The 27,117-nt window shown below is 36.9% G+C and overlaps 1 protein-coding gene and 1 long non-coding RNA gene across 3 annotated transcripts in view; one reads left to right on the top strand and one right to left on the bottom strand.

The window, feature by feature from the left end:
• Nucleotides 459-20,600, top strand: LOC109845136 (vacuolar protein sorting-associated protein 9A-like). Of its 2 annotated transcripts, none has more exons than XM_020414349.1 (5): nt 459-666; nt 12,123-12,270; nt 14,288-14,458; nt 17,183-17,362; nt 19,168-20,600. In XM_020414349.1, exons 1-5 carry the CDS (start codon nt 551-553, stop codon nt 20,224-20,226), a joined length of 1,674 nt encoding a protein of 557 aa, XP_020269938.1. In that variant the 5' UTR covers nt 459-550; the 3' UTR covers nt 20,227-20,600. The 2 variants fall into 2 exon arrangements, with proteins under 2 accessions (XP_020269938.1, XP_020269939.1); XM_020414350.1 differs by having other exon boundaries at nt 586-666; nt 12,149-12,270.
• Nucleotides 25,818-27,117, bottom strand: part of LOC109844272 — a 5,044-nt gene continuing 3,744 nt past the window's right edge. Inside the window, exons 2-3 of the long non-coding RNA XR_002247962.1 lie at nt 26,000-26,292; nt 25,818-25,907 (exon numbers count right to left, since the gene is read on the bottom strand). This is a non-coding gene — a long non-coding RNA (uncharacterized LOC109844272). The remainder of the gene's footprint in view (nt 25,908-25,999; nt 26,293-27,117) is intronic.

The raw sequence follows: 27,117 nt of genomic DNA, 5'->3' as shown, positions 1-27,117 counted from the left end.
TTATCATCAATGTAGTACTTTCAAATTTTAAAACATTTTGGACATCGACTAGATTTAAAATAACTTCAAGGAATATTAACTATTATATTCATACATATTGACCATTATAGTAAAAGTTGCACATAAAACTTATTTGTAAATATAGCCTTTGTTTATCTAATTTCTACATATGTAAAAGAGATTAATGGGTATTCATGTCACAGGAGGAGACTTCCTACTTGACGCCTATGTGGCTCAATCCCCACCATCCTCATAAAATAGGAGGGAGTGTGTGAGTTTGTGGGAATTTGTGCCTACTTTATGAGGATAGTGAGGATTGTGCCACAGACGATAAGGAGGGAAATCTCCTCCAATGACAAGAGTACTCGTTAAATTTAGCACGTGCATCGCACGTGCCTCTGTTAACTAATGTTATTAAAAAGATATTTACACGTGGCAGTGCAAAAAACGCCAAACCCCGTGCGCCCACTACTGGTCCTGCTTCAGGCTTGCTCTCCTTCTCTCCCTCTTCCGTCGATCGGATCCAAAACCCTAATCCGAGAATCGAGTAATGGAGAGCAGCGGCAGCGAATCGTTGGGGTCATCCACAGCCCCGCTGGCGTGGCACGATTTCCTCGAGCGCATGCGCCATCCATCCGCCGCTGATTTCGTCAAATCCATCAAGAGGTAATTTGTTAATCTGATTTGATCCTGATAACGCTAAAGCACTTGAATTTTGGATTTAAAAAAAAACCAATTTTGTTATACTGGAGCTCTTTAATTTCCTAAAGTTTACAATAATGAAGGGTCTGTTTGCAAAATAAACCCGTGATAAGGGAATTACTTAATTTGATTTGATGCTGATAATGATAACCCTTCTGAATTTTGGATATATAGTGGAAAACCCAATTCTCATTATAGAGGAACTCTTTAATTTTCAAGTATTCATTATATTGACAGTAGGGCTGTTTGCAACTTACATCTTCGAACTAAACCCATTCTATTGATGGATAATTTCTTAAGCGACATGAATCTCCTTGGAAAGAAAATTAAGGGTTTATTTGCCAGCTTGAAAGCTAAAAGATCGAAGATTAAAGATGTATTGAAGTGGTAGAAGATTTGGTTTTTTTCCCTTTCCTTGTGGATTCTTATTTACTAGTGTAAGCGATGCATAAATGTATAGGAAATAAATCTCTTGTTTAGAGATTAGCAGTTCCGTATCTTTGGAAAGATTGCCACACACCTCAATGTACGAATAACGGTTTGGAGGCAATCACACCAAGATGGCGAAAAGCTCCCATGAATCACCCCACGAAAAATCCAAAAAATATAGAATTGAGAGAGGAAGGAGGAGATGATAATATTCTTTTCTCTATATCCCTTTCTTTTCATAGTATGATCTTATTAAAGAGGGAAATTGATCTAATTTTAACTGAATTAGAAGTAGTCAAATATCTTATCTCTAAGATAAGTCCTACTTATTTGGGTGTATCATTATCCATCTATGACTAACATCCTCCCACTCACACAAATGAGTAGGTGTCATCTATAGCTCCATGAACCATTAACTCCCGAGTCAAAATCTTCCAGAGATTCTCCTTCCTTTTCAATAATGCATCTATACATTGTTAGAGCGACGTGGATTGTTGAGAACCTGCAAGTGGGTGGCCTTACGACTAGATCTGTTAGGACTGACACAAAGATCTCTCTAAAGAAAAGCAAATATATACAATAAAAATGTAAGTATGTGGTATCTCCTACCATGGATCTGATTAGCACGTCTGCTCAAGTACCTTCGATCCCTCAAAGAAGCATACATGAACACCACAATCTACCCTTGGTTTGTCGCACTCTTAAATCTAGCCTCCGAGAGTTGCACATGCGATGCAATCAAGAGACATGTCAATTGATCTTTCTCTGGTTTTGAATAGTTGAGTGTGTTAATCACCCGCTTTCCCGATAATGCCTTTTATGTATGATATTGTCTCATTGCAGCAGTAAATAGCAGCCAAAGTGGCAAATGCTTATAATAGCCTTTCCAAACAGCCCAGTATCTTTAAGGGTACAGTGATAGCCCTGTATTACTGACAATCATCTATAAGGGTTCACGTAATAAGGGAGTAGGGATCAATTCATCGACCTCTTTATTTCGGTCCAAGCACACGCCTTATAGTTAAATGCTATGGTATTACTCCTCTCTACTTGATAGTATACATCATCAAATGAATACCATACAGGCCCAAATCCCATTGCCTCGTAATGAACTTGTTCGGCCATACCGTCCCATGATATGTCTGGGATCTCCTAGCAAGCCCGCAAGCCGTGCGCCAAGTTAAACCCTAGTTTAGCTGATAGTAAATAAATAAAGTGAACGTGGGGTTTTCACTTTGATCACTTTAACGTATAAGTATACAACAACCTCATCCTAATACCGTTCGGGTGATCAATAGAGCGCTCTCACTATCGCCATACCCAGTAATGCGATAGTGGTGTCACTGCTCTAAACCAAATGACATTGGTCTCAGCTTCGGTAATTGTCACAGCTCCGAAGGGAATCTCTTGTATGATAAGATCTCCTACCTACTGACATAACTTTCTAATAGTGCACCCAGTGCCCTTTGTGTACTCTATACACATTACATAAGAATATATTCCATGTCAAAATAATCAAACAATAATAAGACAAGCAAATCCCATATATGCATAAATATAGATGAGAAAATATTTATTAAAAACAACATAATATCTCATACAGTTGCCATCCATAATATTCTGAGTGTCTCAGAACCTAACTAGTACAAAATGCAAGGTTTAAATTTTGGTTATCGAAAATATGTCGGACGTTCAAAATTCATATCGGATCCCAGTTATCAGGGATATATAAGGGATAAGTAGTAAAAATTTGAGTGTTACGTCTGATGGCGAGCATCTATAATATAATGCTCTCAAATATAATCTAAGCACATTTAATAAAATGTCAAGAGATGGTATTTGAAAGAGGCCTTTGTTTGAGAAATTTGCAAGCAATTTGGGGGAGAGAACAATGGAGGCTGAGAGAATTAAGATTACATGATGAGCGAATATGAAATAGAAAAGGAGAACATGATTTTTATTTAGTGGATCCGGATCGGGTATGGAATAAAGATGGTTGCTGCCTCCAAAACTAAACCAGTTCACTTAATATTTAAATTATAGAAAATTGAGCTATTTTTAATCAAGGAGAAATCGGCTGTTTTATCAGATTTACGTTGATATACAGGGACAAATCGGCCGAAAACAATATGCAATAAATTTTTACATAAATCGTATCGGTCATGGCTCAAACCCTATATATCTATGATTAATCGATAAAATCCACCTATTTCTAAAACACTGATAAAACATCACCACAGACATAGCCGTAAAGCTCTTGTGTGCTCTATGAACTGCTTAGTTTTTCCCTTCATCAAAATAGATCCGTGATCTACTGACTCGTTGATATGTACTTCAACTGACCTCCTCTTGCTTCTTGATGAAATGGTACCAAATCTGGATATGCTTTGATTTTTCATGATACTTTGGGTCTTTCGAATTTGTAATTGCCGACATGCTATCACAATGAAGGATCATCTTAGCCTGTACAGTTGGCACTATCGTTAGACTCTTCAAGAATTTACGTAGCCAAACTGCCTCTTGTGCTGCCTCTTGTGCTGCCGCACATATTCTGCCTCCATGGTGGAAAGGGCAATGCACTCTTGCTTTTTACTATACCATGAAATGATCCTACCATTTAGTAAGAAGGCATAACCAAACGTTGATGCGAGCTCATCCTAGTTGCCGACACAGTCAGCATTTGTATATCCTCGTAATCGAGCTTGTCTGAACCGCCATAACACCATGCAAAATGAGCAGTCCCACTCAGATGTCTGGGAATCCTCTTGACTCCTCTCTAGTGAGCCATACTATGATTGGACTAATACCTATTCAATAGTGCTATTGCAAAAGATATATCTGGTTTTGTACACATCATAGCATATAAGACTACCAACTACACTTCTGTAAGGAATGGTTAGCATTTATTTCTTTTCTACTTTAGTCTTCGGATATTGCTATCGACTTAGAGCATGACTCTTAGTGATTGGAGGTCTAACGAGTTTACAACCTTTCATGCAAAACTATTCTAAGATCTTCCTTATATAAGTCTTCTGAAATAAATCTAAGGTCCTCGTAGAATGGTCCATCAGAATCTAAATTCTAAGGGCAAATCTAGCATCATCCATGTCCTTCATTTTAAAGGTGGAGGACGGCTAACTCCAAGTGGCATTAATGGATTCCATGTTGTTCCCAGCCAGCAGTTTGTTGTCAACATATAATGACATGATCTCAAACATACTACCAACTCACCGTAGATAGACACAACTATCTTGATGACTCACCCGAAAACTATAACCCGGTATGGTTTGATGGAATAAAAAATATCACACGCTAGACTGTTTCAAGTCATAGATAGATCTTTTCAACTTGCACATCTTGTGTTCAAGTCCTTTGTCAATGAAACCAGTAGGCTGGCCATATAGATCTCCTCTTCCAGTTCACTATAGAGAAAACCTGTCTTGACACCTATCTGGACTAGTTCAAGATCCATCTTCACTATAATTGTTAATATCATACGAATATAACTGATTCTTACCACCGGAAAGAACATCTCTTCATAGTCCACCCCACTCTTCTAGGCGTACCCTTCCACTATCAAGTGTGCCTTGAACCACTCAATTGTCCCACCCTCCTTTCGCTTAACCTTAAAGACCCACTTGTTCTTAATAGTTTTACGTCTGACTGGAAGATTCGTCATGTCCCAGACTTGGTTCTTCCTCATAGACTTAAGCTCCTCATCCATCGTTGCCTTCCACTCTTTCGCTACAGGCCCAGAAATAGCATCCTCAAAATATTTAGGTTCCGCAATATCATGTGGTGCTACCATGAACGCTTCCCCATCGATTTTAAAATGTTGCCTGGGTACTAGTCCGCGTTACGATCTCTGAGGTTGAGATTTCATAAATGGCTCCAAGTGTAGATGCATCTCACTCCCACTATCTCCAACTGGTAGATGAACTTCTTCTTCTATAACTAGCTCTGTGAGACTGTCCTCGGTCACGTGCAAACCCGAATTCTGACCTATATCTCCTCTGCGCGGGAAGTCCTCAAGGAACTCAACATGTCACGACTCTAACTCAGTCACAGTCCCTACGTCCTACTCACTTATAAACACATATCCCATTGAGTGTTTGGAATGATATATGAAAATACAAATTTTCCTCTAAGGCCCAACTTGCCATAGTGACGGGAAGTGGTGTGTATGTGGCACACCCCTATGGATGTAAGTGATCCAACACTTGCGTGTTGCCCGTCCATAACTCATAAGGTATTGACTATACTAATTTTGAAGGTACACGGTTTAGAATGTATGCGCTCGTCAATAGCATGTTTCTCCAAAACGAAATGAATAGATTGGCATGTGCCATCGTACTCCGAACCATATCAAGTAGTCATGTTCTCCTTTTTGCAACACCATTTTGTTATGGAGTATAGGGCATTGTTAGTTGTCAGACTTTTCCCTTCTCATCATACAGTTCCTTGAACTGAGTGGATAGATACTCTCTACCACGATTAGTGCGCAAAACCATAATGCTTTTGCCTAATTAATTTTCCACCTCGTTCATATAGCATTTGAAGCAATCCAATGCCTCAGATTAGTGTGGAACCAAATACACATGACCATACCTAGAGTAGTAATCTATAAAAGTGAGAAAATAAGACGCTCCACCACTTGCCTTCACATTCATAGGTTCACAAATATCTGAGTGTACTAATTACAATGGAGTGGTTACTCTTTGCTTTGCCAAATGGCTTCTTTGTGGGTCTAACTCCAAAACAATGTTCGCAGGTGGGCAGGTCTACCTTAGCAAGAGTACCAAGGAGACTGCTCCTAGCGATCATACTCATCCTATCCTGTCCGATGTGACCTAGTCTATTATGCCATTAGTCAGATTAATCACAGAATTTGCATCACAAGATAAAGAAAAAATAAAGCACTTTCATTGCCTACTGAAAAGTTACAATCAAAAGCAAATAAACCATCAATCTCGTGTCCAACACCAAGCAAAGAGTTCTAATACAAATTTAACTAAACCGTTCTTAAAATAAAAGCTGTATCCTAAAGACAACATTGTAGAAACCAAAATAAGATTCCTTCGCATGCTGGGGTCATATAAAACATCCTTCAAGATCTACTCATCCCCTGAACGGTTGGGAAGCATGTAATCGCTGATGCCTAGCACATCTACCAACGACTCATTCCCCATGTGAATCTTCCTGCTCCTAGTTAGAATCTTTCTGAACTCTACGAAACCCAATTTGTCCCGACAAATGTGGTCTATTGCTCCCGAGTCTACTATTCAAGAAAAAGTAGAATTAACAGCGTATATAGAACTAGCAACATATGCTAGACTGAGATGAGAGTTTACCTTTATCGGTTTTGGATACTCACGTGCGAAGTGATCGATCTTATTGCAGTTGAAGTACTTGACCTTACTTTTATCAATTGGCTTAACCACCTTCTTCGCTGGCTGCTGCTTCTTCGGAACTCCTTCCGAAGGCCCCTTAGTAGACCCCTTTCACTTAGGCTTCTTAGCCTTGTGACTTGGGCCTTCAGCTGCTATTATCGAAGTAGACATGTTCTTAATTTTGACCGTGCATGGACACTCTGCCTCAAGTTCTATTTTATTGCGCACATCCTTGAATAGTTGAATGTTTTCACATCTGAGGCGTGGGTCAAAATTAGTCTCATGTTGCTCTAAGAGTTAGGTAGAGCCTTGATGTCTGCCTGAATCTACTGCTCTTGACTGAGTGCAGCACCGACAATTCCAAGATCCTTGATCTTAGAGGCCATCATGCGAAGGTGGAATTTGATGACCTACCCAACAGACATCTTATATAAGTCTAACTTTATATAAGATGTCAGGTAAAAAGTAGTCTCATGTCGCTCCAAGAGGCATGTAAAGCCCTGATGATTGCCTGAATCTACTGCTTTTGACTGAGTGCAGCACCGACAATTTCAAGACCCCTGATTATGAAGGCCATTATGCGAAGCTGGAGTTTGATGACTTGCCCAGCACACATCTTATATAAATCCAACTTTATTGTGAGAGCACGAATCCTCATTGGGAGGACTTGTCCAAATCTCGCTTCAAGAGCATCCCAGAGGCTCTTAAGCGTTCGAATGATCCTTGAATTCTTTGATTAAACCGTTCCTTATTGTAGCCAACATAGTGAACCACAAGGAATGATCCTTTTGCTTCCGAGCCGTATACTCTTTTGCAGCATGTCTGTGAGTCGGAGTAGAACCCTGTTCTGGCTCCGATGTCACTGTCTTAGTATAATCTAAGATCTCCCTACTTGTTTAGGATATACTTGATCTTTCAAATGCTAATCGAAATAGTTATTGTCATTTAGCTTATCACCCTTGGTGAGATCAGCGATAACATTCTTAGCAGCCATCTGTGTAAGAGAAATAATGACACTTAATTATGAATGCATTAAGATTAGTTGCATATCTAAGGAGTATTGTTCTTTCACAAAGAACATTCCATCTCATCAAGCCTTTTATATCGATAATAAAATTAAATTCCAAACAAAGAGAAGAAAGCCCAAAGCTCTAAACACAATGTTTATGAATATACTTTTAAAATCGTTATAAAATTTTTGAAAATGGAATTAGATTTCTTAGAGATAGAATAAATTGGGTAATTAAATCATATTACTATCTCTACATAAAGTCTCCACTTAAAATTATTTGTTTATTGAAATCGGCTTGCATCTAAGCATTGAAAGCAGTGTTGTAAATAGCGGCCAATAGCTGGGCTATAGCGGCGCGAATAGCGGTCGCGGCCCTTCAGCGCTACGCGTAGGGGTTTCGCGGCTGGCTTAAGCGGGAAAATCCGCTACTCATTCGAATAGCTCGTAAAAGCGGATTTTAGCGGGTTAAAAGCGGGTTTTCACGGTTAAAAGCGGATTTTCGCGGTTAAAAACGGATTTTCGTTGTTAAAAGCGGCTAAACCCGCTATCACACATATTATGATGCTATATTTCTTGAATTTCTTCATAGTTTCATTCATACAACAAGCTTATTAATTGTTATTTATTGATAATACAAGAAATTTACAAGTAATTGAATTTTTAGATTTTTTTATGAATTTTATTATTATTTAGGATATTTAAATATATTTAAATTTGACCGCTATTTGACTGTACGCTATTTGTCGTGATTTCGCCGCAATAGCCCGATATAGCCTTAGCGGTACCTCGCCGCAACGCGCCGCGATCCGTTATCAGAAACCTTGATTGAAAGTACCCTAAAGGGGGGTGAATAGGGTTATTGTTAATCTTATTAAATTTTAATACCGATTAAAATTAATTAACAAATATATCCTAATAATATTGATATTCAATTTGATATATATAAGGATATATGAACAAGAGTAAATAAACAAGTGATAGTGCGCAAATGACAAACACAAACACAAGATATGATCACGGAGTTCGGTCCCCACGACCTACGTCTCCGCTCCTCACCTCGATGAGATCTTCACTATCACAATCGGGTTTTCTACGCTCACCCGAATAACGTTTACACCTCACACTACGGTTTTCTAGTTCACCGAAAACTTTACAATTCACACTCTTGCAATCTCACTCCTCTTGGGACGACCCCGTCTCTCACCACACACTTCTCTTGGTGTACAAGTGTATTACAAAGTGTATCTCACAATTAGGCTTAATAACAATAAAATGTTCTCTACAATAGGTGAGAACTCAATGTAAGCTCAATCTTACAAATTACAATCTCACAACCCAATATATGATGTATGAAATGCTACAAGCTCAAATATGGTGTGTGTGATAAAATGATTATAAATTAAATCTAACTCAATTAGCAAACTAGCAATAATAAGAATATGAAAATCAATAATTAAATTATTAGAGAAAAGAGTTAGAAAAACTTCTCTATAAATATAAATAGGTTAAAAAAAATTGAGGATGAATTCTTCAATTGGAAAAAACTTTGCCTCCTCTTTGTAAACTCAAACTTAGAATCTTAAACAAACTTTAAAACTCTTTAAACTCCTCTTTAAACCCTCTTCAAAAACTTGATTCTGATGAGAACAATAGAGGTTTATATAGGAAGAAAAACTAAGGCACAAAACCCAAGCAAAACTAACAAAAATGATAAAATAACAAAGGCTGGAAATATATCCGTTGGAGTTGGTCAGTCGACTGACGGGATGCATCAGTCGACTGATGAGCTGACCGTTGTATTCATTTTCCAGCTCATCAGTCGACTGGCGATCTTTATCAGTCGACTGATGGATCATCAGCACCAAAACGAAACAAATTTTTTTTGATGATTCCAGGCACATTCTTCAGTTGACTGATCAGTCGACTAATGTCATCAGTCGACTGATAACAGGTTATCAGCCTGAAATGATTTTTGAAAACGAATTTTAAAGTCCTTTTAAAGATAGCAAATAAATTCTAAAAAATATAAAACTTTGGAAAAAATTTATAAACATGATTATGAACATATTGGAAAAAGAAATTTTCAATTTGCTCTTACCATTTGTGAAATCTCAGAAATATTCAAAAGTGCTAAAATACATGTTTTTCAAATATGTTGTTTTTACCATTTTATATGGACATAATAAAAGATGTTAACATGGTTTGTATAGTCCAAAACATATTTGAATGTATTTTGCGTAATACACCTATTTTCATGAAAACTCACAAATGAAATGTGTGTGTATATTTGAGCTTATAGAATTAATACACATTATATAAAACCTAAACTTAATTTACCCAAGCTTGATAGATCTTAATTGTAGCTTGTCTTGGTAAACATGGAAGAAGCTTGAACTTGGATCTTGACTAGTATGCATAGGCTTCACTCCACAATATCCGTCAACCTCCATTTGATATGATCGTTATGACGTAATTTCATCCATCCTTCAACTTATTGTTTATCTAAAATACCTAATAAGAAAACATAAACACTAGACAAACAATATTAGGAATTGTTTAACTTATTGTTTATCTAAAATACCTAATAAGAAAACATAAACACTAGACAAACAATATTAGGAATTGTTTGTAATCATCAAAACTAGACAAACAATATTAGGAATTGTTTGTAATCATCAAAATAAGATTAGAAGATGTAGGCTCATAATATAAGACCTAACAAACATGAGACATGACAAACATAAACAAACAATTTCATTTTAATATTTGACTACCTATTTATCTTGTCAATTTTATTAGGGTTTTTCTCTTCTTGTGAAATTGGCACACGCCCTAGGTGTTCCCACTAGTACAACTACCGTTCAAAATCTTCAAAATTCTATTATAACTTTATAATTAAATTTTCTGGTGTATAAAAATAAATTTTCTAAACTTCCAAAGTCCAAAAAATTATTTTCTTAAAACCCAAAATGAATATCATGAAATCTTGTAGGGCCTACATTAAAAAATTTTAAAAATTTTGAGGAAAAATAATGAAAATATTTTCTAAAATTTTGCCATAATTTTTTGGGTATTTTTAAACAATTTTTTCTTTTAAAAACAAATTTCTGGAATTTTTAGAAATTAAATAAAAATAGAAAATCAAAAATCTAAATTACAAATATACCTCTTGGGTTTTAGAAAACCTAGGGGCAGGGGAGCGAAGGCAGCGACGCTGCGCAATGCCAACTAACTCGTGGTTGACCTAGCTCGTAGGAACCCAGCGCTGCCGCCTCTTGTGGACCCACCTCACTGCCTCTTTCACTATTTTTGTGTTTATAAACTCACCACCGGCGCCCACCACTAATGGGCAACGGCTAGCGCGTGTTACTCACCACCGGCGCCCACCACTAATGGGCAACGGCTAGCGCGTGTTAGGACTCTGGCATTTGGTCTTATCGTCGTCAATGCCTTTAGCATCAGCAGCTGCGAGATCTAAGATTTTTTTATTTTTTTATTTTTTAAAATTTAGAAAAAAAGGTTTTAAAAAATCTTATTTTTTTTTCTAATCTCGAAAATAAATTAATAAATCCTTGATTTATTAAAATTGCCCACTAGTTCATAAAAATTGAATTTTTACTGTAGATCTAACATCCGCGATGTCAAAAATGGGATTCTACACTAAAAATTTAACTTTTTTAAAATAGAAACGAACTTTAATAATAAATTTCTAATACTCTGTTCCAGAGATCAAGATCACTATAAAGAAACTCAGATCTGATCTAAACAAATATAATATGCAATCAGATCTAAACCTTAAAAGAAGATCAAAGATGAGAGCAACCTAACCTAGCTCTGATACCAATATAAACCATGCATAGATATATAGAAAACCAATCTCTTATTTAGAGATTACCTGTTATGGATCTGTGGAAGGATTGTCACATACCTCAATCTATGAATAATGGTTGGGAAGTAATCATACCGAGATGGTGAAAAGCTCCCACGAATCACCATGCGACTAACTTCGAAAAATATAGAATTAAGAGAGGAAGGAGGAGGTAACAATGTTCTTTTCTCTGTACCCTTTCTTATTATAGTACGTCCTTGTTTAAAGAGAGAAAATAATCTAATTCTAATCCAATTAGAATTAGTCAAATATCTTATCTCTAAGATAAGTCTCACGTATTTGGGTGTATCCTTATTCATCTATGACTAACAACTAGAATCAAAGTTATGGCCTAAACCGTCGTTGGTAGGTAGTAGACTTTGACTTTATAGATTTGATTTATTGTCCAGGGACGAGAGAGAGAGCATCGTTCTATATAGAAGTATCTAGAAGTATCTGTTACATAGAGGCACCATTGTCAAGTTATCAAAGAATAATTTCTAAGAATCTTAGATGTTAAAAGACTCTTTACTAATATGGCCCTTTAAAGCTACCACAGATGATGTGTTAGTATTTGGTTGTTTTCCTTTTTCATTAAACTATGTATAGTTGCTTATATGTAACAAGCTACTGATATTTCTTTGGAAGCTCAAACCTTAGATTAATATGCTGAACCCAGAATAACATAAATCATATTGATCTTGTACATTTAACTTGACAGCTTCATTGTCTCCTTTTCGAATAAAGCTCCTGATCCAGAAAAGGATAGTGTTGCGGTGCAAGATTTTCTAGCCAACATGGAAGGTGCATTTAGGGCTCATACACTTTGGGCTGGAAGCACTGATGAAGAACTAGAAAGTGCTGGCGAGGTGAGACAAACTGTTAAACCAGTCAAACCACCACTTTGTACACTGCATATAGCTGACATAAGTCTCATGCATATAACTACCACTTGGTTAGACAAACTCTTGTTATATTGCTATGAATAATAACGAAAAATGCTCTCTCTTTGTACACTGCATATAGCTGACATAACTCTCATGCATATAACTACCACTTGGTTAGACAAACTTTGGGCTGGAAGCACTGATGAAAAACTAGAAAGTACTGGCGAGGTGAGACAAACTGTTAAACCAGTCAAACTACCACTTTGTACACTGCATATAGCTGACATAACTCTCATGCATATAACTACCACTTGGTTAGACAAACTATTGTTATATTGCTATGAATAATAACGAAAAATGCTCTCTCTCTCTCTCTCTCTCTCTCCTCTCATCTCTCTCTCTCTCTCTCTCAAACGAAGCAATAAGTCCGGTGTTGAACTTTGATTCCTTTCATAACTCTCCACCCTAATGCATGTCAGCCTCTCCCTCAGCACACAGCCCCACAAGCAAGACATAATTTCTCTCACCCTCACCAAAATAATTCTGGACCGGCTAGTAGAACGTTTGAGTGTGCCAAGACTCATGAAGAGGATGAGTTCCTAAGCCAATGTTTAATAGACATCGATGCCACAGAAATCATGGAACAGGTGACATTCTCTTTCTTCTAACCCCCCGCCCCCTATAGTAAAACAATTACATTGCTGACAACCAAAAAGGGGTTGTTGGCTAGTAATATAGGTAGATTTGTGCAACAATATATTTATTTACATACACCCTGTATTGCTGACACCATTTGGCTGTCTTTTATGATGACATATAAATGAATGAACCAATGATGTTTTCATCTTCCACCTTTTTGGCTCTTCAATGGTGCCTTAATCACAAGAACTTAAATTTTATAGCCAAAAAAGATGGTTTTTTTTTTTCAGAATATCCTTAATCAAAGATTTAACATGCGAATTTCTGGTTGAGTGCTTCTCATAAACTTTGGTTAAATAGTATTCTTCTCAACATGGGTCACTTTCATAGCTGATCCCGTGACCCCATTGCCTGCATTAACAGGGTGTCTATAGTTTATTTATGGATCAAACAACTTATGGTCCTGGTCTTGAAAACCACTTGTGGACACATAAAGTATGGCAAAGAACTATCTATTGCATCACCAAATATTATAGGTACCATGAACTTGATACCAGTCTATATGATTCTAAGTAGTGTTTTCAATGCGAGAATTTTTAAACACGAGAACGTGTGTTCTATTGTTTCTTATTTAATCAAGTCCATGTAGGTGAATGATCTTTATAACAAAATGAATCCTACCTAATGAGTTGAGATTAGATTGATAATCAAAATGTTCAGTTATCATGCACGTATTAGCCTGCCTAATAAATTGAGTGGAAAGCTTCTTTCTTCTCTGTAGTTCTTTTTTCAGTTGTGATATAAAGAGGGCTTAAAGGGACCACATCCACAGTGTAAGTCAAAAGGATTGATTTATACCTAATTTTGTAATTTTGTCCAGGTCCACCATGGAGCCATCTAACATGGAGTCGGATTCCTAATGCCATACTATTTTGATTATTGAAAAGTTTAGACAACGATAATAGAGTTGAAATTCCTCATTTTACAGTACAGCGCCTCTTTTACTGTCTGTAATTTCAGTTAATCTGTCGGGTGCCGGGAATAGACTTGTAAAATGGAAGAGCCTATTGTTTCATGTGGTCATAAAGTTTTATGTATGTCTCTAGTGGGTACTAAAGTTAATTGTACAATAATAGACTGTAGAAAGGAAAAGGCTGTTACCTCATGTGGAAATACATAGAGCTTTAAGTATATGTCACTAACAGGTACTAGATGATTGTAGGAGCCTGTTTCATGATTCTACTCTTATCCATGATTCCAATGTTTTTCATTTGTACAATTTTTTATTTTATTTTTTATTTATTTTATTTTTTTGAAACTAAGAATGCTTGTGTGTGCATGTTATGCTTCGTTGATGCAGGGATTGGAGAAGTATGTAATGACAAAACTATATAATCGTGCATTTGCATCATTTTCAGAAGATGTAAAACGTGATGAGGAACTCTTTGAGAAGATCTCACTGATACAAAAATTCATTCGACCAGAAAATTTGGATATCAAACCAACCTTTCAAAATGAAACATCTTGGCTGGTGAGTTCGGAGATACTTTGTCATGAACCAATTGGCTTCTTTGTGCTGTTGTACAATATTCGCATCCACTAAGATCTCCAGTGCACTATTTTGCAATTTTTTATCTAAAAATTTATATTCTAGTCTCTTGAGCACAATTGATGCAAGTTTAATATATGAATCTGCATATTCTTCTTATGGTAAGGAAGTCTCTTACGCTGGATCCCACCTTTTTTTTCATGAACATAGAATTATGATACTTCCTATTAGAGAAACAGAAGCAATTTAGCATAATATTACTGATGTTACTTTTTCTAGTTTTCTTATGGCTGAACCATATCTACAAGCGGCGGTTTTATAGTCAAAACCAACATTATAGATAACATGCCATTCACCTTCAGGTCTGGGTTTGTCCCTAACCCAAGTCCAGGTTAGTCTCTGAATGCATTGAGTGGGTTTGCTGGCGCAGTGAACCCATCCTCGCCCGAAAATGAAATCCACAATACATTCTTGCTCATCAGCTCTCCGTTCCTAAACAGTTGCTCTATGTAGATTGAAGGGTCTGCCTCTGTTGCTGAACACAAATAGGCTAATAGTTGTACACTCTTGACTTTTGTACAACTCTGTGGTTTCACTCTGGCAATTGTACAACCTTACATTACCAAAAGTAAACTTCTGATGCATCATGTTAGGACCTTGTTAGGGTTTGGCTTTAATCTCATAGAAGAGAAGACAACTTTCAGTCATTCTATCGGTTTATGCATGGATATTTGCAAAATATTTTATAAAAAAGTGTGCTAATAGGTATTTACAAGCACTTGATAAGAACCAGTTTTGACTTGAGGGGCCCCCATTGGGTCTGATTTGGACCAACCATAGTTCCAATCAAGCCAAGTCTGACCAGAATTTTATACCTGTTCATGAACTTTGAACCTGAACCTAATACAAATAAGTTCTGCAGGACCCGGTTCAGCCCATTGCATATGTATGCTGTATGGTTCAAGTTGGGCGGGTCAAATCAAACTTCGTGGCATCTCTAAGGGATCCTTAGAGTCCACACACGCACACACGCACGGCGATGTGACTAACCGTGTGGGACTCACCACTTGGTGGCTCATTTAGCGAAACGAGCTGCCACCTCATGCCCATTATTTCCATGCATGTATATGGTGGTGTTTGGCTCTCATCTATGCAGGAGTGGAGTGCGCGCGCGCGCACACACTCCACTCTTGCATAGCTGAGAGCCTTACTCCATCTCAAGTGCTATCCAAGTAAGAAATATGATCTCCAGGCACACCTTAGTACCTTAAAATTTAACAAGACTTGATTGGATCTTTATGTTGACCCTGACAATAAATTTGCAAATCTCCAAATGTAAATGATAAGATCCTGAAATGATCTTTGAATGAACACTTACATGATGTAAATAGGCTTCTATAGCTAAAGACGTTTTTGCTACAAGTTTACTTTGATACAGAGTAGTGTTATTGATTCCTACTTTCTTTTGGTTCTTCAAGAAAATTTGCAGAAATTATCTAGGATATCTTTTTTTTCTGAGATTTGGCCAGTACAGGTTGATGCAGTCAGTCCTTAGAACAAAAATCTATGTACAATTATAATTTGAATTTAGGGATTTGAATGTTTGCTCCCTCCATCTTGATTACATGAGGTTAATTGGAAAAATGTACAAATATCCTTGTGGTGACTGGTCATTGTAGTGTATAACGGTTCCTCACTTGCTTTTCAGTTTGTTACCCTGGAATTCATGATGACTGGCACCAAATTGATGGCAAAATAACTGGTATAATTCTTGCACTTGATGATTCTTAGATGCAGCTTTTAGAGAAAAACTCTTGAACAATATTGGTGCCTGAAATTTGAAAGGCTACAGATCTACAGTATTCACGGAGTCATGTTCTTCTCCTTAATTTCTTACTGTTGCTAGTTCTGTCTTTTGATTGGCTGTAGCTTAATCCAAAGGATTATTTTGTACTGCCTCCATGAGCCAACCTTTTTCTGTCTCCCTTCTTATGTATCATGAAACATTCTCTTTTACGGTATCTGTTGTGCTAAATATGTACATGAAGCATCACCTTGCTTGCTTAGAGTTTTGAATTTATATATTTTTATGTCAAATCGGAAGTCTTCTCTCAATTCTACCTCAGTTGAAAGAGTGACTGAAATTATTGCTGAAGAATATTTCACAAACTTAATTGGCATAGCATTGGTCCTACTACTTGCACCCTTATTCTTAGCTTTTTCCTTCCCTATGGTTGGCAATGATAGTAAGTCCTATGAGAGGGACCACAGATATTAGCACTTGTGTTCGCAAGTGAAGCAAGGGTGTTTATGCCAACTCAGAGGGTTTCACCTTTCAGAAAAATCAAATTAGTCCAAATGTGATTTTGAATCTTTACGCCAATTGTAACCAGGAAAGTGGAGAAAAGAAAATTAATTTATTTTTTGTCTTGAAACCCATTCCAAAATAAATTTTTTAGGTTACATTTGTTCTTATTATAGTGCACTTATAATTAGTTTATCTGCCACCATGCCATGAGGGTTAGGCATTTCCTTTGCTTTAGAAATGATCTTAACTAGAGCGTTTTTCGTATCCCTATGCGGTGAAAGTGCTATGATAGTGACATTTACAGTCTCAAAATATTCTTTGGTGTTATATATTGATTAAAAGCTACTAATACTTCTGAATATTTCCTCTTACCTTTTCCATTTTTGTTTTCTTTTTAGCTTGCACAGAAGGAGCTTCAGAAGATCAATATGTACAAGGCTCCTAGAGACAAGCTTGTTTGTATTCTCAATTGCTGTAAAGTTATCACCAATTTACTATTAAATGCTTCTATTTCATCACACGACAATCCTCCTGGTGCAGATGAATTCCTACCAGTCCTGATTTATGTTACAATAAAGGCAAGTTTAGTTATTTATGTAAGTTATTCATATTCTAAATTGAGATAATAAGTGCTCGCTGGAGCTACATTTGCTTGATCTTGAGTTTTACAGTGACTCATTTTCAGGCTTTCATATTTCACATGTATTTACACCACTCCATTATCATAGCATAGTTATTTTTAAACCATAAGAGTAGCTGTTTGATTGATAGACAAAAGCTGCTGTAATATGGCATCTCCTGTCTAGTTAAAATTTCAGTGAGTTTTGGCAACATGATCAAACAGTTACATTTTGGCCTATCCCATGATTTAGGGTAATGAAGGAAGAAGGTTTGAGGGAACCCGTCATGTGATTTATGTGAACACGGATTTATAGAATTCAAGTAATGGAGATGGTTGTGATCCTCTATTGTCTTTTTTCATCAGTACCCTTTACTCCAAATGCTACTTGCCCTTATATAATGAACATTAGACTGTTACATGTTTTTAGACTGTTACATGTTTTCCTAGTTCCTTTGCAAATTTATTTCCTTTCCTATACTCAACGTTATATAGTGTCTACATTAATAACTCAAGCAATTGAAAGTTAGTAAGCATGTTGCATGTGCTATTAATGCTTACACAAGTAGTTGATATAAGATTACGAAGAATAGATAACTTAGGGTGTAAATGCATCAGTGACTCTAATAAACCAAAGTATAGTATGCAGAAGAAGGAAACCATCGTTTTCTCTTCCAACCTGGAGCAACATAACATACATGAGAACATTTCACATTGTTTGACTTTTTAACAACAAGAGAACAGGTGAAGTTTAAATCCTTGACAAGGAGAATTCACAAATTTTTAATTTCAGTATTTTGCTAGATGCTGTAGAGTATTAAAAGGTTAGGACAAAAAAGTCGTCTTGTTTTATGGAATAATTAATGAAGAAGAACCAAAGAAATGGAAAAAGTTTAAGAGAGCAGGAACCAAAAGAGTTTGTATGAGATGGGGGACTTCACTTGGGTTGGGGGTAGAGGTGAGAGAGCTTAAGAAGTGCTTGATATGTTTCTCTTGCCTATTTCCTGCCATATTTTTTGTGGACACCATTAACATTTTTTCTTATGTCTAACATCAATGGTCTCATAAATATGATGAACACTAACACATTTTTAGTGTGTATGCTTCACAGTACATGTGTATGCTTGGCTTTCTTTTATTCAAAAAATTTGTTCGTGAATAAATATTTTCCCATGACATTTGCCAGTAATGTTAAACATTACCAGTCAAATATTGAGAGTTTCAGGACTGGCAATGCCTCTGGATATTAATAGAGGCTATCAACAAAATGAGTGCCAAACTAAAGGCTAGGTGCTTTCATGTAGGTTAGGTAGCTGGGATTGTGGATAACAAGGTAGATATTTCCACAAGGAACAAGAATACGAAAAATTACCAACATAAGAAATTCATTCTGTTACAATTGCTGTAGACTAAGCTGTTTAGGGAAAACTACGGCCGGTAGAATTGATGCTTACCAAATGTAGCCTCACCACTCTTTTGAGTCTACTCTACAAGCGTACTTGCATGCTATGCCATTTTCCTTATCGGTGCGCTACTATCCTCTTGCTGCTGAACTATAATAGTTCATTTATATCGTTCTGAATCTTTAACACCTTTTTTTAAAAATACTTTTTAGCATATTGTCCAAAGGATTTATCGGATAACTGGATGTAACTGCTACCTTGATGCCTGACCCCTTTTGCTGTTTCTAGTTGCTGTTACTATAGACACTGCATTCTGATTGCTTTTGTTTTTTTTTTTGGCATAAAATTTGATATTTTGCAGGCAAACCCTCCTCAACTCCATTCAAACTTGTTATACATACAGAGATATAGGCGGCAATCACGGTTGGTCTCAGAAGCAGCCTATTTCTTCACAAATATTCTGTCCGCGGAGTCCTTTATCTGGAACATAGATGCACAGTCTCTTTCAATGGATGAGGCAGAGTATCAGCACAGCCTGGAAGCAGCTAGAGCACTCCTCTTGGGCTTATCAAGTGAATCAGAAAGCCAGAAAAATCAAACAAATGAAAAATCTGTGGAGCACAAAGAAGAGACAGCAAAAAGTAAAAGCGACATAAACAGCTCTGTGAGAGCACAGGATCTTGCGGGGAGAACAAATGATCTTAAGAAAGGTCGTGCTGGCAAGGACCAATCATTAAAAAATAGTTCATCTGTTTCAGATTTGCAACAGTGTGGAGCAAGTGATCTTCTTAAAGAAGAGCATCTCAGTAAATATTTCCTTGAATATCCCTTCTTATTTGCACTCGCTGGTGATTTAACAACTGAAGATGTAGAAAAGCTCCTCAATAGCTATAAACAACTTGTTCTCAAGTATGTGTGTCTATGCAAAGGAATGGGTGTAAATAGCTCTTCTCTTTCTGTGTCTACCATCCAAATGGCAACTGAGTCCACTGCAGAGTCCAGAGATTCAGCAGAGCTGGTGACTAACAATGAGAAGGATGAAGGGTTGAACAATAACCCGTCAAATGAGAAGGATGAAGGGTTAAATGATAACCAATCTAATGAGAAGTACGGAGGGTTAACCAATAACCAGTCAAGTGATAGTTTATTTTCAGGATTGGATGAAAGAGAACTGAAAGTGGCTGCAGATGACTCAGTTGACAATCCAATTGGGGAAAAGAATAATCAACTGAGTGGTAGTTTATTTTCGGGTTTGGATGAAAGAGAAGAAGAAGCGCCTGCAGATGACTCAGTTGCCAATCCAGTTATAGACCAACCAAGTGATAGTTTATTTTCAGGTTTGGATGGAAGAGAATCGAGAATGCCTGCAGATGACTCCATTGCCAATCCAACTGTAGAAAAGAACGAGGTATCTGAATAGCCCTTTTGTTATTGACCGACATGTGAAGATCTTTGTGCTAATTTCATTTTCATGGAAAGCTGTCGGGTGTCTCCCATGAGCTCCTGTAATATTAACTATTGGAACATATCTGCATGTTCAGTAGCCAGGAAACCCTTTGTTGTCCAATGACTTGAGAAAGGGAATGAGATCCTACTTGCCTTTGCATAGCAAATGAGGCAGAACACTTAGTGTTCTGCTCCTGTTTTCACTTTGCGGCGAGTTCTGCCCTCCATTTACTACATCTATGCACTGGTATGCACTTCAATGGAGCTTACATAGTCTCCACCTGAATTCAGTGTTCTTATCATACTCCAAAATGTTTGCTTAAATTAATTGCCCGTGGCTTCCGCAAATGGTCATGTTTGTAAATTTGTTTGTCCTCAGAGCCCGTTTATCGATGACAGGTATGACTATTTAATTCATCACTTAGTTACTGCTAGACGGACAATCCTTGGCATTTCAGTTGAATCCTAGTTAAAAAAAAATGTTACAGTTGAACAAAGTTTATTATCAAGTCAATGAGAAAGTCAAGAAATCCACCAACTCTAGGCTTAGATATTGAAGCGCATAACCTAATATAGTTGAGTAGTGCCCAAAGTTAAAATGTTCTCGCTATTAGATCATTATGTGAACTTATGCTGGGGTATCAGTTTCACCTCGGTAGTCAAACGAACTCTTTGAAGGCCTAATTATTACCTCAGACTGGTATAATATCATATTACATATTTTATGTCTATTATTGTCTTTTCATGAGACGCGCAGGTGAAATGTAGATATTATCTATGAATCGCACAATGTACTTGTAGTAGGCGAACGTGCAATGATTGAGGGCATTAATATACTTGCATTTTGTTTATGGGGGAAAAAGTAAAATCTGTCGTAATTTGAATTTGCCCCCACTAAACCAAATGTTAGTTTATATCAAAAATGACTTAATTTGCTGATGGCATGATAGCCGTGGATAACACCATGTTTGTTCTCTCCATTTGCTAGGAGTAGGTGCAACTTTGAATGGCGTCTTATTAATTGTTTTATTGAATGATAATTTTTCGTTGTTTAGCATCAGTTCTATGGTGTAGTCAGTATGGTCCTCCTTAGTAATACATGTATCACTTGAAAGTAATGTATATAATATGAAGGCAGATGTTATAATGGTTCCTTTGTTATGTCTCAACAGAAAAGTCTATAAATAAAATCGTAAAAGATGTGAATGCTTTTCCTCACTTTGGATGGGTTAGCTTCTATATAAGAAAGTTGAGTTGGCAGCGGCTTGCCAGGGTGTTTATATAGATTATCTTGCATGCCATAGAGGCTTTCTTGGTGAAAAGCTGTAGCTTTTAGTGATGGAATTGAGAACTTTTCATTTTTAATATGATATAAGTATCATTTTAATTGGAAAGCATTTAAGGGGCTCTAGTGGCGTTTATAGGGATTGTTATTTAAAAATGTGTTCATTGTTTTTTGAGAAAAATTCTGCAAGGACCCAAATATGAGAACAACGGGGGACAGATGAGGTGTCGCCCTCCTATTGCATAATGAGTTGGTCATCATTAATAATGGTCAGCTCATTATGCAATAGGAGGAGGACAGCTCACATGTCCCTCCTCTTAGTCCTCCGTATTTTGGGTCATTGTCGCAAAACTCTTTTGAGAAAGATTACTTCTTTTCGGGCCCAAAATTTATGGCCTAGTTGACATATGTTATTTTGTTGGGATTCCAACCAAGATTAATGACTACCATAAATATCAATATCATCCGGCCAACTATGGAATATGCGATAGGTATTGATGGTAGCTATTTATTAGTATCACAAGAAAATGACCTGGGTAACTAGTTCCATGGTTAGTCCCATGAACTTTTGGGTCGATGAAGTGCTTTCTTTAAAAGAAACACTAGAGATACACCCTTGGGCACAATCTCAACCACATCCCCTCACCTGCTACAGTGCAGGAGGCCCCACATGGGATTTTTTTTAAAAATCTCATGTGGGGCCCCCTGCACTGTAGCAGGTAAGGGGGTGTGGTTGGGATTGTGTCCAATGGTGTGCCTCTAGTGCCACTCATACTTTAATCATAGTCTTTTGAAAAAAAAAATTGATCCACCAGAAAAAAGCATCCGTACTAGATTTTCTCGTCCCGTCCCTTGTCATCCAGCTCCTTTCCACCCTAGACATCACTAATGTCATTAGTTCCTTCCAGCTTCATCCTAGTGTCGACAATTTTTCCTGTGTCCAGTTAGTTATCAAATATTTAGCTATTGACTGCGAGGTCGGAAGCTTCTTTAGCATCCAACTATTGACAACTTCCAGACTTTCTACAACTCTTTCACAATTTTCTGTGTTCAATCTGCATTTATTAAATTAGGTTGTTTTCTTAATTTTCCAGTTTTTCTCTGGGTAGGGATCTTGACGAACATCCTGTTGGTACATATTATTTCTGTTAGACCCAAAACCAGATTCTTCATGCTTAGCATTGTGATTAATTTTTTATTATTGCACCCATTTCTAATTTGTACTCCACAACAAATCATAATCATCTGCTAGATATCAAGATTATGAATAAAGTAGTGGTCTCTCCACTGCTTTTTTCTGGTGGTAGTAGAAGATCTGAATCTCATGTTCATTATTTGACGCATGTTAATGTTACTGTGTGCGCTAATAATGTGATTAGTTTTGCTTGGTCCGGGTATAATTCAACTGTTCTGCGTAAGCTATTGTAATTTTCAAACTATAGCTATTTTAAAATAAACAATAAAGAGGTCCTGACTGAGAAAAGGTTCATGTTTATATTTGTTTAAAATTTTCACCTCCAATGCTGGTTCGAATCCATTTCGGGGATTTCTTGATATATGAAATTTGATTTTCAGATAATAAAATTTTTTTGATTGAAAATTATTTCTTTAGAATATGATTATATATAGGTATAGGAGTTATATGGATATATAGTATAAGATATATAATATTAAATACGTATATACCTATATATAATATTATAAATATAGAGTATACTAATTCTATATTCTTCGTTGAAACTTGATTTGACCGACTCTTTTTAAGTCTTGCAAAATTAGTATCTGGAATTTAAGTAGAAAATGTAAGTGAGTTGAAAATATAAATATAACGTGTGTAATAATATATTCTATAATCGATCAAATTTTAAACAAATGTTTGATAAACAAACAAATCGAATATACATTTAGTTAAATAAATTCGTTTATGAGTTTTAAATCCTAAAAATTATTTGCTTGGTGTTAAATGAACTATCGAATCAAATATAATCAAATAATATTTCGACTAATTAATGAACTATTTATTAATTATTTGGTTCATATCCACTACAAAGTAAGACAAGTTTGGGTTTATTAATACATGGTCATAGCTTATACATTTTCTTGGAAGAGGTTGTTTTTTTACGACTTGAACCCATGGCCTTCGTCTCACAAGGAAAACAAAAAATTAAAAAAAATATAATCTAAATTATCTAAAACTTCATCTGCCAACCAAAGAAATAAAGAATGAAAAATCTACTCAGATAAGAAGATTTAGGAACTCCAAGGTTTTTTTGGACCCAAATATCTGTTACAAATTATTTTTCTCAAAATTTAGTATAAATTAAATTAAATTTTAATTTACATTAACATCAAATGCATCATAATTTGTCCACATTAATATCCAGTCCACAATCGAACCATGCTTTTGCCTAAGCAGAGAGAAGTCACATAAAACTTAATCCACCGGAGTCCTCAATAGAAAGACATCAATTATTTAGAGCTCCAAGGGGGGCAAAAAATGATGAATTGTACGCTTATTCGACAAGTTGAGCTCTTCTCATTTCCTGTCCTTCAAAATTGTCTGCCATGCTGAGACTCCGTCGCAGTTGCTGTGCATGCTGCATCCTGACCCGCGCAATCTCCAACCCCTGCAGCGCATCTCCGCCTCGCCGCCTCCTCCAAAGCCCGAGCGCGTCACGATCACCAACCCGGTGCTTCGTCACGGGCAACGGTGGATCCATCGTGTTTGACACGATGTCGATATCCTGTCTATGCAAGGAGCATCTGTCTCCAATCTGGATGCTACCGACTCTGGGGCTAGAATTTTTGTCCGACGAAGAGGAGGAGAACATCCTTTTGAACTGAAGAAGTTTCTTGTTGCTGCTTCTGTTGTTGCAGCTCTTGCTTCTTCTCATCTGACCCATGCAGCCAACTCTCGGTGAGGAGGGCGTGTCGTCCTTCGCTCTCCGGTGATGATGAGGAGGAGGTTTGAGGCAGCAAGAAGGGTTGAAAGAGCTTATTTTGTGGTGGTGGAAGTGTTGATGTTGATTGCTGGCCTTCATGTTCATAATCATTGTGTGGATTGAAATGTAGAGAAAATATGGTAGGACGTATATATGAGGTGTGTTTATTAGAGGGGAAGAAGAATTGTCGTCTTTAAATCCTTTTTTGTGATTGTTTTGAATGATTGAAGGGTAGATACGAGATACAGTGAGCAAATAGCACTAAATATATAGGGGGTCCAAGATTGGAAATGCATTATGTTAGTTGTGCACATGAATTCTTTGACTAAGGCTGGATGGCTTCGACTATTCATTTGGTCTGGAATGTGAATGGGGAGAGAAATAATGGGCTCAAGTTAATTCATTGAGATACATGACTATTATTATATACTTATCTACATATATCCCTTTCTACCAGTGATTTGTTTATGTAGGATTTTTATTGTCAAGAATTGACTAAAAGGGCCGGGACTTTTTGTTCTCACTCAAAATGAAGCGTGAAAAGAGTATAAGTTATTTTATTATGTTTAGAATAGTATAAATTAATGTGATCAACGATAATCAAGTGACTAAAATAACACAATGTCCTTTCGTGCAAAGAAGATTCCATGGGCTCACATGTGTCTCATGGTTCGGCTTGGAGCGTAATGGATTAAATGCAAACCCGATTTATTGGTTGCTAAATAAATTGAAATTATTTAAAACTGTAGAATTGGTGGGCACCATGAAGGACGGTGTAATGGAGAAAAATGGAGGAAACGGCAAGAATTTTGACAAAGATAAACAAGTATGATCACCAACAAGATTTTCAAACATAATGTATATTATACATCTAAGTTGAAAAAGAAACGTTGATTTTTCTCCATTGATGAGGATATCTTGCGCAAGGGTAGCGAAGAGTATTTATTGACCAAGTAGAGACGTTATCACAGCAATTATTTAGGGGTTTGAATTATATTAAGGTAATACATTTAGTAATATAACTAACATTGTACTTTTTATAAACTGTGCGTAACTCAATTGTCATACTTTTTATAAACTGTGCATAACTCAATCGTCATTCAAAACAAATAAATATAACTAATCTGACGTGCGCAACTCAATTTTCATTCAAAACAAGTCATCTGCGTCTACTTATTATTAGACGCGCGCGCGGCTGTTATTGAGAAACTGAACTGAATCCAAATTTAATGCCATTTAGGTCTCCTGTCTAATAATCATTTATCAGTAATGGTTCCAATAATATCTAAGATTTGAAAACCCTAAAACACAAAGTAAACCAAAAGGAACCTGACAGAAGAAGATTCTGAAGGCATCATCACGAACTGAATGAGTACTTGTCACTAGCCTTTACATAGATGCAAACATTCTGGTTATATCAATGACCACCTACAAGAGCAGTTAATAAAAAGCCACAAGGTCAAAATTAAGCGATGACAGAAGAGAGAGAGAGAGAGAGAGAGAGAGAGAGAGAAGAAAACCTGGAATCAAATAGTTACAATGAAAACATGAACTCAGTCTTTGATTTACTCCAAAATCACAGTGGCAGAGAATTAGCTGCACTAACAGGTAAAGATCATAAAACTATGTGAAAACAATAGCACCGCAACTTCAGGGTTACATCCCCTTGAATGCGCCCCTCTATTAAACAATCAAAACATAATCATATAAGGACTAACCAAAAAAAGGAAAAAAACTACACAGTAAAATTTGACTTTCTCCCACAATAACCTAGGCTCAACCATCAGAGGGACGGGTCCAACACACGAGTCCTCTGCAAAGTTTGAATAAAACTTAGTCAGACTACATATTTGAAATAATCAAAAGGGAGTTAATTGCGGATAGAAACTCTGTAGGGTCACTGTTTCGAACTTCCTACCCTAGAAAATTCATGATTGTGTAGACCCCGTGGCTTAAGCTCCTTTTTTTTTTAATTACTCTTTGGCCCTCAAATGGACTCACTAGTTTCACCATGGGCTATATCTCCCAAAATTTCACCACAGACAAAAGAGAAAAATGAAAGAAAATTTTAACCTACCGGATCGTAACGATGAAAGTGCAAGGGTAATGAGTTAAAAACAGCCGATACTACAGGTGTTCTGTGTGCAATTAACCAAATCAATATTGACGCAGCGCGGAAATGATAACCTCGGAATCCACCAAGGGTGTTATCTGAATCCACAAAGAACGATCTTCGGATCCATGAAGAAAATATTGAAAAGAGAAATTTTATTGATGAAAAATTATTCTCCTTTTGGGTTACATTACTCTTCTTAAATAGAAAAACAAATAAGACTCCTAGTAAGACTAGAATTACAAAAATAGAAAGTATCAAATAAGACTACTAGTAAGACTAGAATTACAAAAAAAAAGTGTCAAATTCTATCCTAAAAAGACCCAAAAAGCCCGGTGCCCGGGCCCGGGCCCGGGTCGCCATTGACGAGCCCTGTCCGGGCCCGGCCCGGGCCCGGAACAGTGCCCAAATTGGGCATTGGGGCTTCGAATGGCCGGGCCGGCCCGGCCCGGCCATAACGGTCACAAACGTGACCGTTGACCCCGGTCCGGGCCGGGCCAGCCCGGGCCGAACGGTCACAAAGGT

Source organism: Asparagus officinalis, chromosome 6 (genome assembly GCF_001876935.1).
Source record: "Asparagus officinalis chromosome 6, Aspof.V1, whole genome shotgun sequence".
Lineage (NCBI taxonomy): Eukaryota > Viridiplantae > Streptophyta > Magnoliopsida > Asparagales > Asparagaceae > Asparagus > Asparagus officinalis.
Note: the sequence above shows the minus strand (reverse complement) of the source record. Positions and strands in the feature narration are given on the sequence as shown.

Excerpts from the sequence above, each read along its gene's own strand:
- LOC109845136 (XM_020414349.1), top strand. The coding sequence starts at position 551 with ATGGAGAGCAGCGGCAGCGAATCGTTGGGGTCATCCACAGCCCCGCTG. Across the intron at positions 667-12,122 it reads TTCGTCAAATCCATCAAGAG|CTTCATTGTCTCCTTTTCGA; the intron begins GTAATTTGTTAA and ends TTAACTTGACAG. Across the intron at positions 12,271-14,287 it reads AACTAGAAAGTGCTGGCGAG|GGATTGGAGAAGTATGTAAT; the intron begins GTGAGACAAACT and ends TCGTTGATGCAG.